Raw genomic sequence first — 15,785 nt, 5'->3', positions numbered from 1 at the left:
TAGGTGGGACTGAGCTCTGGAGAGACACAGCGTGGCATTTTCAAATCACTGTCATAGAGGGGTCTAAAAATAGAAAGCCAACCATTGAAAGCCACTGAAAAACCTAAGATCTCTATGTAGATGGAGTTCAGATGTTAAATTTACTCTACTGATTTCAAGTAATCAGCCTTCTAATTGCCCACCTCTTAAAGACAGGGGTGCTTTTAACGTTAGTGGCAAAAGCTGGTTGTGTAAGTAATTACATACAAACCAAACAGCATGAAAAAACTCAAGGGAAACAGGAGGTTTGTATTAAAGATACTCAATACTAAATGAAATGCTAGCATAAAGTGCTCAACAAGGAACAAAAACATCAGGAAGCAAAACATGGCTGACAGGACAAGTCATACACGCTCTGCAGCACTGACCCCAGTGATATTTCTCAGATATTTGAGAAGCATTGATAACTAAATTTCCAGAGCAGTTGAGACATAAAGGATGCCAAATCAAAACTACTCCTTTGGTGCTAGGGATCTAAAAACTTTAAAATCCAACACCTGATAATCAACTCTAAAGTTGTTTAAATTGCTTTAAGTTGTAATTACAGATTTTGTTCTTTCCCTGCATCAAAAAAAAACATCCAAGGATAAAGTTTTTAGAAAAATGCTCAGGAGCATTTTACATCCAAATGAAGGAGTAATTTTATTTAATTATTTCCAATCTATTATAACCCCTGGTAACACAAGCATGCTGGATGTAGCAGAGGGGCACATATGGCCCCCAGGTTTACAATTCTTCATGTCTCCCTCTCAGTGATCAAGCACTAAGGCTGTGTGCATTTAGACAGTGATCCCCCATAGAGCTCCAAGGCATAAAAAGGAACAATACACTTGATTTGCTGCTGGAACCCAAGGCAGCAAAACTTGTTGCTGAAGGACAGAAAGCAGCATCTGTAAAGAAACCTGAGATTTTGAGTCTTCTAGGTGCTAGAAAGGAGCTAGATTTCTGTATATGCATAAGGTATTCTGAATAATTTGCCTATTGACTCATTTTTTTAGAGGAAACACATTATCATGGGCAGTAATATCAGGACATGTTTTCATCATCGAGTGTTTAAAAAAAAATACATTTTTTACTACCCTTAGATTTTTCTGCCCTTTTTAAAACCAAACCTTTCTCCACAAAAACACTGGGCTGCTGCATGTCCCTACAATTTTTGGTCCTCATCTGGCAGAAATTGATTGAGCGGGAAGCTCATTTTAAACTTGATTTAAATAGTGACCAAGAGCACACGTACTGAAATGACCTTCCCCAGATCTTTCTATTTCTTCTAAATATGTCTTTTAGAGTATGGAGAACTTATGCTACAGACTGCAGAGGCACTAAGTAGTGACTAAAGGAACAACAGTAGTGATGTTAACAACATCCGTTATAGTAAAATATACTCCGCTGCAACACGAGTTTTCCAGTGATCAGATACATTCCACTCAAGAGCCCTGTACACCAGAGTTTTAACTATTCAATGAAGCTGGTTTTTTTTTTTTTTTTTACCTTTGTGTGGTGTGTCCTGTGCCTGCGGTCGATGGTTACATCTCCCCTCTGCACCGGCGACGACACCTCCGAGCGGTACGCCCGCTGCGGCGAGTATCCCTGGAAACCGGCGATGGAGCCGTGCGAGGGCGACGTGGGAATGGAGTGCATGGTCTGATCGGAGATGTTGATCATGGTTTTCGGGCTGCTCAGGGTGCCGTGCCTGCTGAGAGTGGCCTGCTTGCTGTAGAACTGGCGCTGCTGCCACTCGTAGAGCTGCCACATCGTGTCGTCGCGCATGGAGCGCCGCTTGTCCTCGGCGCTGGCGGGTCCCGCGGCTCTGTCGTACGCCGAGGGAGCGACGCCGCAGAGGCTTTCTGGACGTGTCTTGCTGTTCCTTGGCAGCGTCCTGTACCCCTCTGGGTAGCGGGGCAGCACCTGAGCTCGGTGGCTTGGCATGTTCCTCGGCAGCGTCTGGTAGGAGATTATGCTGGAACACAAGTTTCCTTTTGTTAGCATCCGTATTATAAGGCAACAGGAAGTTGTTCACTTGTGGGTTGGGTTTATCCAGCTCTCACCTTTTTAAATTAATACTTCGAATGCCACTTAAAAAACGCCCAAGAAATTCAACAGTTCAAGAATCAATGATGCTGAATGAACGCACTGTAGCAGCTAAAAGTGGATCCTTTCTGATTAGCTCTTGCTGATATAATCCATATTTCATCTTTCTGCCAGTTTGCCAGTCTAGTACCCTACTAAATATCATTAATGATAATCTAGTACCCTACTAGACTGGCAAACTTGATTTCAAGTTCTGATCAAATCTTGGAACTCATCTATATGCTGGATAGGTGCAAGTTTTTAAACTTTTTAAGTTCTACATGGTTTCCACATGCTTTCCATATTTCCATTTGAAATGTCTGTTTTTTTCAAAAGTGAAAAAAAAAATCCTGTTTCCCTAAGAAAATCTTGAGCAATGACTATGGACATTAAAAAAAAAAAAGATTATGTTAACAGCATTCCATGGGAAAACTGCTATAATTGTCTGAAGAAATTACATTTTGCAATTGTCAAGGACAAGCCATTCCGTATCAGCCATTCAAGTGAAACAAAGAGCAATACACGTCTTTGTTAAACAATAATATTTTATTGCTTTTCAACTCGGATACGAATTCAAAGGCTTATTTCCTTATTTTTTTTCCCCATTAAAAGTCTGGAGTTCTACAGTCATTTAGTAACTTTCAGCACTAGTGGAAATACAAAATTTTCTATACCAAGGATTGATGCATGCCTAAGTATGACACAGCACTTCTTGTTCCTTTTTTTCAGAGGACAAAATCTAGGTCATAAACATTGATTTATTCATCCCTTATCTAAAATGCAAATGAGCACCTCTTAAAGCCTTTTGCTACAGAGCATGCATATGATTGATGCTTGCATATAGACAACAAAAACAGCCTCAAATTGGATCTGATTTAGCCATGAGAGGGCAGCAGCTTCCAGCTACACCCCACACTAATCCGAGCTAAAATCCCTGCACCATGAAGAACCAGAACCTGGAGATGCTTATGAATTACTTCAGTGCCACAAAAGAAACCATTAAAGAAATTATGTAGATCAAATGGCAAGGTAAACCAGCATTATGCAAGTGAGATCTTTATGGAATAACTATTGGGGAAATTCACTGAAAATAGTTAAGCTGAGTATTTACAATCACCTGCAACATTTTGAAGATAAAAACTGCTATAAAGAGCTTTATATACAAAATCTGCTACAGTTCCTGAAGCTTTTCAAGAATTACCGAAGAATTATCCCCACTTTGTATTGGACAGCTTCCCATTCTCACAAAAAAAAATTACAAAAAGGGAAAAGGGATTCCAAGTCTTCCTAGTCTTGTGTTGCCAAATCTGCTTAAATACTTCCAAATTTCTTTAGTAACATACCATTAATGATAAGGCTTTTGTCCATCTCCATATTCAAAACCAACCAAAGAAGATACTTTTGAGCTCCATTTCTAACTTTCAAAATAGAACTGTAGCTATGCCCCATAGCAGGTACAGTATGGCCTGACATTTTCATGAATATATTTAGTAGCAAGACACACCTCACTCACTGAAGCTCCTCACACATTTTATTAATTAAATGGGCAGTGTAATCCTGTGGGCACCTTTAAATATCCTGAACTTGCAAAAAAGCTGCCCGAAGGTCTTACTGTGCGAAGACATCAATTTAAAATCTGCATGCAATTAGTTATGTTCTGGAACATTTAGAAAGATAATATAATCCACCTTCATTTGGTAAGGGATGAAATTTGTAAAAAGCTCAACCACCTCAATATTAAGCCTTGTTTTACATAGTTTGATAAAATTAAAACAGATTCACCAATGTCCTGTTGATACTTGCAAAAATGTCATTCCAGTCAAACCCGAAACTCAGCTCCAGACAGAACTGCAGCTTCCAGCTGCTCTGCACACAAGGAGAGACTGCTGCAGTTGGGTCTGAGGTTGCAAAATATTTCTGCAGCTGCCATCACAAATAGCTCCTTATAAGTGTTCCCATATGAGAAGGAGTCTTCCACATGTGTTTACAGACACCTTGAGAGGTTGTCTCTAGGGCTACTCTTGGGTAGCAACAGTGGTTCTGGTGTCTGAGTTGGACTGTTTGGGTGTCTTAGGTTGGAAATGAAAGGTGTGCCTGGGGGTGTGTGTCCTATTTGCCATCTGTGAGAGCTGGGGCAGTTATCCTCTGTTCATTGGGCAGTTTTCTTTATCCCTTCCACAGCCAATCCTCCCTCCAGGAGATCTCTGCTGTTCATGGCCAGTGAGTGTCCCTGCATGGCTGAGAAAATTCCATCCCATGGGGAGATGCTGTGCCCAGGGGAGGAGCCAAGCATTCCTACCTGGATACAATCTGAGATTCTGGGAACACCACAGCAGCCTTTGCCCACTGCGTTCCCAGAGGAGCAGCTTTCTGCCCCACTGCATTCCCAGAGGAGCAGCTTTCTGCCCCACTGCATTCCCAGAGGAGCAGCTTTCTGCCCCACTGCATTCCCAGAGGAGCAGCTTTCTGCCCCACTGCATTCCCAGAGGAGCCCAGGCCCATCTCCAGCAGCCCTGGAGCTTCAGAGGAAAACTCCAGCCTTGTCCAGGATCCTGCTCCAGCAGAAGCACAGCTGGCACTGCAGGAGGGCTGAGCCCCCATGGAATGGCACTGCTGCCACCACCCTGACCCACAGGGGGTCAGGGCTGTTCTCACTCTGGCAGTGGCTTTTTTTTTTTTTTTTTTTTTTTTGTACTATTGCATTTGTCTTAATTTTCCTAATAAAGAACTGTTATTCCTATTCCCATAACTTTGCCCGAGAACCCCTTAATTTCAAAACTCTAATATTTCAGAGGGAGGGGGTTTACATTTCCATTTCAAGGGAGGCTCCTGCCTTTCTTAGCAGACACCTGTCTTTCTCACCAACAAATTGGGAAAGCTACTTTGCTGCTCGGCCTTTAGGGGCTCAGCTCTGCAAAGCTGTGAATATGCTCGGATTGAAACCTGAGAACGGCCCTTCATCCTAATGAACACAAATACCAGCTGGCCCCACATACAGAACTTCCAAGTAAGATTCAAGAAAGGGTGGCACAGTGGAAGATTGAAGCCTGGTGTTTTACTGCAGGCATTTATTATTTTGGATGAATCTTATATAGGCAAGGCAGAGAGACAGGCTCCTGGGTTAGCAGCAACAAAAAACATCATTTAGTACCAAACAACCCCTCCATATTTTGTCACATTTGATAAAGACCACTCAAGTGTACTACTTTTGTGAAAAAAACATTTTTTTCCATAACTGACATGTGCAAAATTCAATAGAATGATAATCAAGTAGAATGTCTTCCTTAAGGCAGCAGTTTATTCACGTGGCTTTTGCCCAACTAGATGTCTGGATCCATGGAAACAACAGATAACAACTTCAAGAATTAAAATCTACATTGCTGTCATTCTCATTACTTTTTTTGGGCAATCAAACTACTGAGGGGTCAGCCTCTTCCTCTAAAAAAATTAGCAGTTGTATAGTGAACCTTTTTCATTCTATATAGAGGACAACTAAGAGCTCCTCTTTTCTTTTATATAGTGTCATTTAATTGAACATTGTTAACATTTAAGCATTAGTCCCAGGTTTTTTTGGAGTCTGACATACAAAAGATATTCAGTTGCATCCTCTATGATTTCTCTAGTGAAGACACAACAATACAGATGCACTGGAAAGCAGCTTGGTGGACAGTCAGCAACTTTCTCCCATTAAGTAAAGACTACTTTTTTCAAAAATTCCAGTTATGAGTTTTACAGGTCTTAAACAGCCTTAGGATCCTCTCACCCCAACTTTAAGCTTTAACATAAACCAGAGCTTTTCTCTACTCTCATTCACCAACTTTGATTCTACTTAAATTCCTGTCTCCAGCCAGAAACTGGCAACCTGAACAAAAATAAATTTTTAAATTTAAACGTAGCCCCATTTAAAAGACATCATTATATACATTAGAAATTTGGATCATTATTCAAGGCTGTTTCCATGCAAAGCAAAAAAAGCTCAAGGCAAATTCTCCTTCAGTTTGCTACTTTTATGTAGAACTGCTTTTGAAAGCATTTATGTTATCAGTGCCACCCTTATCTAGGCAAACAAGTGTTCCCTATACTCGGGAATAAAATATTGGTAATTAGTAACATATTGTTAATAGCACTTCCCTCTCTTTGATTCCCACAATGAAATCAGTTTTAGGGTTTTTATACTTGTTCACAACTGAAAAATAGCACAGCTATTTCTAGTTTCTTCTGTTTGGTTGGTTGCAAGTTTTAAAGTCCAATTAAAACAATTAACTGCATCAAAGAGCCTTCTGAGTTCTCATTATGCAAGTTTAAATAATAAGATAAATGTCAGGGTGTGCAAGTCCCTATCTGTACTGCAAGTTCAAACTTGATCAAAATAATTATGATGATCATTTCATGAAACAAAACATTAACAAATCCAATTTATATGTAATGAAGGGCTAAAAGCAGTGAGGAAATCTTCAGCTTGGCAAGTGGAAGCCAAGTTCATGGAAATGTTTCAAGATTTTGCAAAACCTGAGAAGCCCCCAGCTACATATCTCAAAATTTGTGGGGGAAATACATTTTCTGAACTTGGTTTATCTTAAGCTCTGCCCTGCCATCCATCTATACACAAAATGCTTAATTTCCAGCCCTTCAAAGTATCTCCTGTGATAGCATCTCCATACTTCCTATCAAATGTAATATTTAAAACCTCTAGCATTTTCCTGCTGGAGCTGCTTGTCTGTAAGGCAGCCTGGAAGCTACACTCCTGTCAGACAGAGAAATTGCTATTGGCATGACATCCAATATTGTCAATCATTCACACATCGTTTTAAAGCTTCATGAATAAGCACTAGAGCTCAGTATTATAACTGGCTGATAGCTAATTTCATGAGAAGAGAAGCTTTAAGAATCACGTTAGATTCTGTGTCTTATTTTTAGGTAAATCTTCTCTCTCTCCCTCTCTTCATTTAAAGCTGGTTTAAAGTTTAAAAGCTCCCAGGAATATTTTTTTTAGAGAATCTCAAATAAAATATTATTACAAGAATTTGTGAGCAAAAATTGCAGAAGAGAAGGCAATTTCAAGAACAGATTTTAAGAGGAAAAAGTATTTTTATGAGCGATGACACATTTTCCCTGCTAGGACAGGGAAATTTCTAATACCCAAGAAGAGTTTATGGCCATTTTTACTTATTGAGTTATTAATATACTTTATTAATAATAATAATTCAAATGCTAATAAAAGAAACTTCCACACATCTGTTCTGAGAAGTCCTCAAATGCAGAAGGGAGGGCAATTTCAAGAAGAGATTTTAAGAGGAAAAAGAATTTCTATGGGTGATGACACCTTCTCCCTCTGCTAGGACAGGGAAATGCCTAACACCCAAAAAGGGTTTATGGCCATTTTTATTTATTAATATACTTTAGTTTATTAATAATCATTCAAATTATAATAAAAGAAATTTTCATGCATCTATTCTGAGAAATCACCCAGGCATTTCTTACAGAGAATGAAGAATGCGATAATGTAATATAGATCTAGAACTAGAGAAACTAACCAGGGCACAAATGCAAGTAGTATTTACTAGAAAGGCTAAAAAAAAAATTACCCAGTACTCACCCTCTTGTTTCCTCCTCCTGTCCTTTCCCCCTCTGGATTTTAATCCACTGCTCCAGCTGCAGCATGGAGTTGGTTCTCTGCATGACCCGCTCGGACTCGGCGTGCGCCGGCACCGCGTTGTGATGCGCCCCATCGCCGGCATCCGCCAGCACAACTCCCATGGATTTACTCTCAGAGCCATTCAAATGGACAGGCCTGAAGTGCCCACCTGGAATTGTGCTTATGGGCAAAGTCCTGTACTCGGATCCCAAAGGGTTCAGCTTCACACTGTTAATTTTTGTTAATGGCTTATCTTGCCCGACTTTCTGGAACCCGTATTTCTCAGCTTCCAAGGCTTTCTTCTCCTCGTTTTTGTTCACTTCTTTGTTTTTCTGGTTGTTTTGTGCCTCTGGCTTAATTAGCACCCGGTGGTTTGAAATGTTATTTGCCTCTCGAGGTGATGTGTTTTCAACAGTGAACTTCTCTATTCTGGAAGGGAACATAGGACAAGCTATAATACCAAAAAAATGTTCCTTACAAATAATGATAAAAAAAATGGAAGTTATTTCAGTGAGCCCCTGACTGTATATTTTGCAACAATACCTTGACTTTGAGAGAAAAAAATCAGGACATTTTCACAATAATCAAGGACAGGTTGGGGGGTTTTGTTGCTGTTGTTTTGGTGTTTTCTTTTGTTTTTAATTTTGTTTGGGGACTGGTGGTAGTTCTTGATTGGTTTGGTTTTTGGTTGGTTGATTTAGGGTTTTTCTGGTTGGCAAGCGTGAGTGTTGTTTTCTTCTACACTTTTCTCTTTATTTGCTCTTTTAAAAACAATTATAATATGAGGTGTTTTTTTTTTTTTTTAAATTCAAGAGTCAATTAACCCCCTAGAAAACATGTGCACAACAGGAAATAAAGCCAGAGTCTGAAAAAAGTGGATGTTCAGCTCCTGGAAGGCTGAAAATGCAAAGGGTAAAAATATTCAGTGGCTCTCCAAGAGCTACAGCTTCCAAATGTCAACAGGCTGAAATTCAGATGGTTTTCAAAGTCAGCTTGTGATTCACAATGCTGCTGAATTTAGCATATAATGAGCTCCTTTAAAGAAAGCAAATGACTTTTCATGGTCACTGGTATCAATTAGGTTTCTCTGGTGTGTTATCACTTTGGCTGGCACACATTTTGCAGAAAATGTCTGTGGCTTTTTCTAATTTTAAGGGGGGAAATAGCTGCTGACTTAAGGAACTGTACCACAAAAATAGTGGTATTTTTAGAATTGCTACTGCTTTACAGTATTTACACAAGTACTCAATGTGTGCAGTTCTATTAGTGATCTTCTTTTTAAAATTTCAAAATGTCAAGAGGCTCTATCTTTTGCCATACTGGGAAGACCTGAATTTCAATTCCAGCTCAAAAACAGACTTTTGGGTTTAGTTCACTAGAAAAATAACCCCACCACTTTAAAATGTTTTGCTCTACATTTTTTGGTATGGGAGGAAAGAAGAGGAAGAGATATAATTTTTTAAGATTACATCTCTGTATAAAACCAAACTAAGAACAACACTTTATTTTAAGAGGATGTCGAATTAACTTTTTGTTTTGTTTTGCATCCTTAAAAAAAAAAAAAAAAAGCATTATTTATCTTTATCACTGCATCCAGTTCAAGTGTCTGTAAAAAGGCCATCACACACACAACTTACCAGGAGCACAAGAAGACTGACCACATACAAAGCTGTAAGCATTATTGCTTACCCCATTGTGAAAAAAAGCCATTTATTTTCCCCCCACAAAATCTTAAATTACTCCCAAAACCAAACATTTGTGCCTAGGCTCCTTCTCAAGGTTATGGAAAAGAAAAGGATCACCTCCTCACTCCTACCTCGAAGCTGCACTACCCAGTGTTCTACCAGAAACCAAAGGAATTTCCCAACAGGAATGTGAATTAAAAGCTCCATTTCCCACAATTATCAAGTAAAAAAAAAAGGGTTTTAAGATTTCAGTTTTGAGCCAGCATTCTGGAGTTTACAAATTAATACAAAGACTACCTTGCAAATAATCCTGAGCATTAATATTTGCAGCATGTCTCAAAAGCACCACCTACCCCATTATAGAATATAAAACATATTGTAAATCTTTCTCAGGAGGCTTCAGAGCAGAGGAAAAGGTGGAAAATCCATGGTGGAGAGGGGAAGTGGCATGTCTAGGACACTCATCATGTATGTGGCCAAGTCAAGCCTTGGCACTGTGCTCAGTTCACACTCTCACAGTACTTTCCACTGTGTTTTAATTAAAAACCAGCAACTCCCAAAATCACAGAGCTGTTCTTCCATGCAGCCTCATTCCATACAGCCTCATGCAGCTGTAGCCCTCATTCCTATGGTTATACAGAGCCAAACATTGACATTTTACACTCTCTGGGATGGTGTAGAGGCTGAAGGACTGACATTCCAACAGCCTGCGGGGCTCTCTCAACTTGGTGAAACCAAATCAGCCAACTCTGAGTGAGCAAGAGATCTCTTTCCACACTGGAGGACCCATATGGGGAAAAATTATCAGAAACAAATGTAAGAAACATAAATCCATATGTATATTTGGCTCCATATTTATAGCTAGCTCTCAAAGACATATTCAACAAAGCTTGCAGGCTGTTTGAGGATGGGATAGGGAGAAGAGGAAGAGAATGAGCATTGAACACGGGTCTTTCAGCATATGCTGAATGCAATTTCTGTATTTCTGCAACCAAAAAGGGAATCATATGTACAATATGCACTACAGGAGAAGTACTATTTTATGCTGGTTTATAGAAAGAAATAATGCTGAAAGGGTTGGAGGGGGGGAGCATGTGATTAGTGATCAGATGGACACGAGGACTGTGATTTAACAAAGCAAGGCAGAGGCATTTGAAAAGGAAAAGCCATCTTTTCCAAGCACACTGACGTCAGTCAGCCCCCACTGTGGATGTCTCTATGCTAACAAGTGCTTTTTTGGCAGCCTGGCTTATGCTCTTCAGGGAAAGTAACTACACCAGGAGGGAAAAAAGCAATCTTTTCTTAGTGCATGCTGCATCACTGAGGAGAAACAAAGGCTGCAGCACACAAGCTGACAGTGGAAGGACAGAAAGATGACACTCAAACCTGGGAGAGCAGGGAATCAGCACTTAGGGTAAACTGTAAATCAGTGTGTTGGTGGACACTACTGTCTAAAAACACAGGCAAGCAGCCAGGGAGGGTGTTTGAGATCATATTTTTGAGTCATAAGCTTCAATAGCTCCTCACTAAATAAAGTACTTGGTTTAATTATTTTAATAGGTCTCTCAGGACATTATTAAACTTGAATGTACTATCTAGGTAAAATCAAAACTGTTCAGAAAGGGGTAATTACAGTTAAGTCAATAGGGCCAAATACTGTTTGTCCTTCCCTGCAGCTAAACATCATAAGGGAATATTTCTGTTGCAAATAAAGACCAGTTCTAAGAGAAACGGGTGCATTTTTACTTTCTCACTTCAGTATCTCATTTGTGGTTTACGTGGCTAACTATGTGTGGAAAATAAGAGTAAAAGAGTAGTTTATGAAAAACTTGGCAACATCCCTTCCCTCCCACCAACTTAATGTTTTAAATATTCCTTTTATCTTTATCCTCTCCAAGGAACTCACATCTCCAGAAAAATAGACACAAAAAACGTGCCAAAATTACTTAAAAGATTTGGTTTAACAGACTGTTGGACTTGATTTCCAGAGTACCATAAGCAGTGAAGTGTCTTGATTTCTAGGTTTAAAGAATTATACTGTAAAAAACTCTTGATTTATCATTTGGCATTTTATATTACCAGGCAATTAATAGTGGCCCAACATCAGTTTACATGAATATTTAAGGAAGTAAATTCTTAATTACTCATTTATTGTATTGCAGTATCTAGTCTGTTAGAAAACTGTATTCAGTGCAATGTCAGAACCTCTAAAAAGCCAGAACTCAGAAACAAAAGCACTGCCAAATTTGACTGAACCAAAACCATTTATGCTTAAGCTCCATCTGTGCCAAACTTCAGGTTACTCAGAGATGAGGTAATAAGACACTTAATACTTAACAGATTTTTACAGAGAAGGAACAGTATTTCTTCTGCATAAGACCATATCCTGCTATGTTTCATTTTAAGAACTTAAAAAACAGCCAATAGATGGATTCTTTAGAAAACAGATGTCTTAAAGAGTTTTCTTCCTTATTATAGCTAACAGATTTGAAATTCTTTGAGACTTGGTCTTGAAATCTGTTTTCTCTGAAGTAAGTATTTCAAGGCTACCAACAAAGTTTTCAAAGAGGTCACATCTACTTCTGTTTCATTCTGAGGTTCCTTGCCTGAATCAAAACAACAAGATGGTGTTATATAAGTTGCTTTTCTGACAACTGTTTGGCTGCTGGCAAGCCTGTTCTGCCTGTGATATCCAGGCAGATAAATAGCAAATGAAGGTCATTTCACCAGTTCAGAAAAAGATTGAGAATGACCCCCTTCAGTTTCGTTCCTCTACAAAGTGTTTATACAACTGATATGTGATTTTTGGTTGAAGTCAAGTGGGTTTGATTTGGTTTAATAATTTCTCCACGTGTAAATTACCATTGTGTTTGCAATACAAACCCGATTTTTCAGATGAAGTTTATTACTACCAAACTTCTCTGGTACCCGTGTCCATGAGATTTTTCTGTTACTTTTTTAAACACAGAGTTCCTCAGCGATGCTGACTTTATTTAGCTCCAGGGTAGCAGGAACTAGCAGAGTGGATCAAGTGACAGCAGCCATCAGCAATAACTTCTGCGCTGTCAATAACGAGGAGCTTTTAAACTTTCAATTGATGAGGTTTCCATTGCAGATGCCATGGAGCTGACCCCAGGGAGCACATTCTGAGAGCAAATGACTCTCACTGGAGAGACAGCAGCAGACAGGGCTCGGTCTCTGAGAGCACAAAGCTTCCGGTGATAATTTGCTTTTCACTGTCAACACACGGGCACAGGAAGGTGAGGCTCCAGATCAGGTAAGCATAAATTTGGTGACAGCTTAATGATGAACAAGAATGGCTCCCCACAGGTTGCCCACAGGTACAACTGGTTAATTTAGCCAGAAACTCCAGCTGTGAGTTTGAGGATTATGACAGGTTTACGCCGAAGGCTGCCACCAGTTGAGCTGCTGTTGCTATTCAGTCAGGAGGGCAGGGAAGTCAAACATGCCTGCACATAGAATTTGTCACTGCACTTCTTCTGATGCCACTGGCTAAAGGGATAGTTCATTTGTTTCCTTCTAGCTCCTGACAATCAATATTCAGAACAGAACTTAGATTATTTTTCCTACTTCAAAATTTTATCCAACGCTGTCCAGTTAGAAAGGGGTCTTCAATAGAAGGAGAAATCACTTCAGCCAATTTATATTCTATTTTAAGGAGCAGTCTTTCACTAAACAAATCAAACTAAACACGAGAAAGCAATACACTGTCCCACTGTTTTGTCAACCCACACTACCTTTTCACAGGCTCTGTTTGCACAAGTGCTGCATCTATCATGGCTTTCATCCACAACTCCATTTCCTTCCCTGTATCTGTGCAGAAATAATAGGTCCTCATGTTTGGATGAGCTGCCTGATTGGAAATGACATGGTCATTGCAATAAAAATGTAAGATTCTGGAAAAGAAGAGAGGCAAATATTGTTACTGCATATTCACTCTAATGCTTTATCTAAGAAGATTTTTTTTCAAGTAATATGCTCAGGAAAAAACCCAAAAGGAACACTACAGTGTTTCTTAGTCACTGCATTCATATTTTCAAAATAACTGCCCGTAATTTTCAATCACAGCTGCATCTTCATTAATACATTAAACAAAAAGCCCTTAAATTTCTTCAATCTACTAAAAATTATATTGAGCATTCATTAATTTAGATTAATATAATTCTAATAAATAAGATTTTAGCATAGATTGTGGCAGTCTGAATGATACAGTAAGTTCTAATTTGTACTTACCAGAGTAAATAAATGATGTCTTGGTTAGGAGACCAAACAAAGTGCCCAAAGGAGCTCATAAAAACAACAATAAAAAGAAGTCAGGACAAAATGCTTAGTAAAGTAATTTATACCGTGATTTAAGATTGTCATGAAACACTCCTAAGAGTGATTCATGTAATACTGTGATTTAAGTGATAATAAATTCTTATTTTTATTTATGTGTAAAGATACTTTGCATTAAATAACGAATGAACTTCCATTAGCAGGGTAAGTTCAGCTGCAGATGCTGGTTTATAATTCTAAAGCACCACACAGCATTTAAGATCCACAAACTAAAAAAGAAAACACTACTACTAAGTGACACCCATCCATCTCCCCATTCTAGTAATTATGTCTATATCTGTATCAGGATAAAAAACTGATATTGAAACTTTTGCTACTCTATTATGTAAAAATCAGCCTCAGAAAGCTGTTTGCCAATCCTTTTTTACCTGACAGCTCTGTAAAATGAGTTTTTGTGACCAGGCTTTCAGACACAAAATCCAATGGAAAAGCTGATTCCCTCACCTTAAAGGCGTATTTGCGGTTAATGTGGTCCTCAGCAGACAGCACAGATATCTGGAAACTAGGCAGAAGTATGCTCCCCAGGATTCCTTCTTCCTTCTCATCTGGGAATGCACACTGGGATTAGAAAACGGCCTTTGGACACACAGCACTTGCATTCTGACACTTCATGGAACTCTTTCAGCCACACACGAGCACGACCACGAAGTTCAGCTCGGAGGAGAAAGCATCAAGAACCAGAAATCCAGACTAACTTGGGGGAGCAGATGGAGGTCAAGCCCCTGATTCCGTGACAAAGAACCAGAATAGCACACATCTCCTGCCTGCTCAGTAAAAACACCTCTGACAACACAAGTAGTTGAAAACACTGCTTATGACTGCTGGCAATTTAGAGAAAATGTGCACATTCCTCTTCTGATCTCAGGCATATTATGCTGCATAATCCCCATTATAATATTTAATTATGAATTATCATTATAATTCCCACAAAGAGTTTGCACTCAATTACATTCCATTTGTAAGAATGCACACGTTTCAGATAATTTGTAAAAAAAAAGCTCTCCCCCATAACAAATACCCCTTTCCCAGAGCCTTGTTTTACACAAAATTTTAGATCAAGAGATCATAATAAAAAACTGACATTTTAATTGAAAACCACAACCAGCTTTTAAATCAAATTATACTTTAATAAAGGAATAGTTGGATGCAATTCATAAAGTCTGTCTTAATTGTATTTCATGTACAGAACTCCTATTCACAATCACTCTCTTAGAGACTGTCCCTCATAACACTTCTCTTAGTTGAAGACAGTGCCCACAATAAATCTATGAAATTAAGATGAAAAGAGGCATTGCAGAATTTCAATGAAAAATCAACACTATTACAATTAAAATACACTTAAAAAGCATGCCAGGACTTAAAAATCTTTTCCAGGTTCTCACTTACTCTGGGATTTTGAAAAGCCAAACCTTCATTTAAGTTATTTATATGGGGAAGGTTGTGCCCAGCCATTTTAGTATCACATGAGAGATTAGATGTAAAAACTATGCTTTTTGGGATAGTTCTTTAAATTGCAGAGCTGAGCATAAATTCATTCCTACTGTAAAGCAGGAAAGAAATGGAGTGGATTTACTTCCAGCAACTCAAGAGTACCTTTAAATATGACTGAAACCATCCCACCTTCCCTTCATATATTAACTCCTTGCTAGCCACACACAAAAAATGTGCCCTGTCCCCAAACACATATTGGGCAAATACTGGGGTTTACTTCATTTGGACTTCTGTTTGTGGGAAAAGTTCTCATTTCCTAGATCATATTTTGACTAATGACTGAGTAAATCCCCCACTAGTGCCACATAACAGCATTCAGCATTTTTGTCCCACTGAACAGCTGCATGTCTGGAGGACTTTGGTCTTTGTTAAAGACATACTGCCACATTCCAGTTCCAGATTTTAAAAATCTGTTCCCAATCACGTTTGCTTTTACCTACACATCCCACTGCCCCATGTTATCTTTACTTGTGTGCTGTGTATGAACAGAACACAAGAAAAGCAGC

General features: G+C 39.0%; 1 protein-coding gene across 6 annotated transcripts in view; it reads right to left on the bottom strand.

Moving 5' to 3' along the window:
* Positions 1-15,785, bottom strand: part of PLEKHA5 (pleckstrin homology domain containing A5) — a 165,278-nt gene that overhangs the window by 41,471 nt on the left and 108,022 nt on the right. For all 6 annotated transcript variants that reach the window (XM_053942711.1, XM_053942717.1, XM_053942712.1 and 3 more), the window contains exons 8-11: positions 14,233-14,333; positions 13,188-13,303; positions 7,706-8,173; positions 1,531-1,999 (exon numbers count right to left, since the gene is read on the bottom strand). In XM_053942711.1, the coding sequence (XP_053798686.1) occupies positions 1,531-1,999; positions 7,706-8,173; positions 13,188-13,303; positions 14,233-14,333 (1,154 nt within the window). The remainder of the gene's footprint in view (positions 1-1,530; positions 2,000-7,705; positions 8,174-13,187; positions 13,304-14,232; positions 14,334-15,785) is intronic.

The sequence above is a fragment of the Vidua chalybeata genome, chromosome 5 (genome assembly GCF_026979565.1).
Source record: "Vidua chalybeata isolate OUT-0048 chromosome 5, bVidCha1 merged haplotype, whole genome shotgun sequence".
Lineage (NCBI taxonomy): Eukaryota > Metazoa > Chordata > Aves > Passeriformes > Viduidae > Vidua > Vidua chalybeata.
The sequence above is the reverse complement of the archived record's forward strand: the minus strand, read 5'-3'. Positions and strand labels throughout refer to the sequence as shown.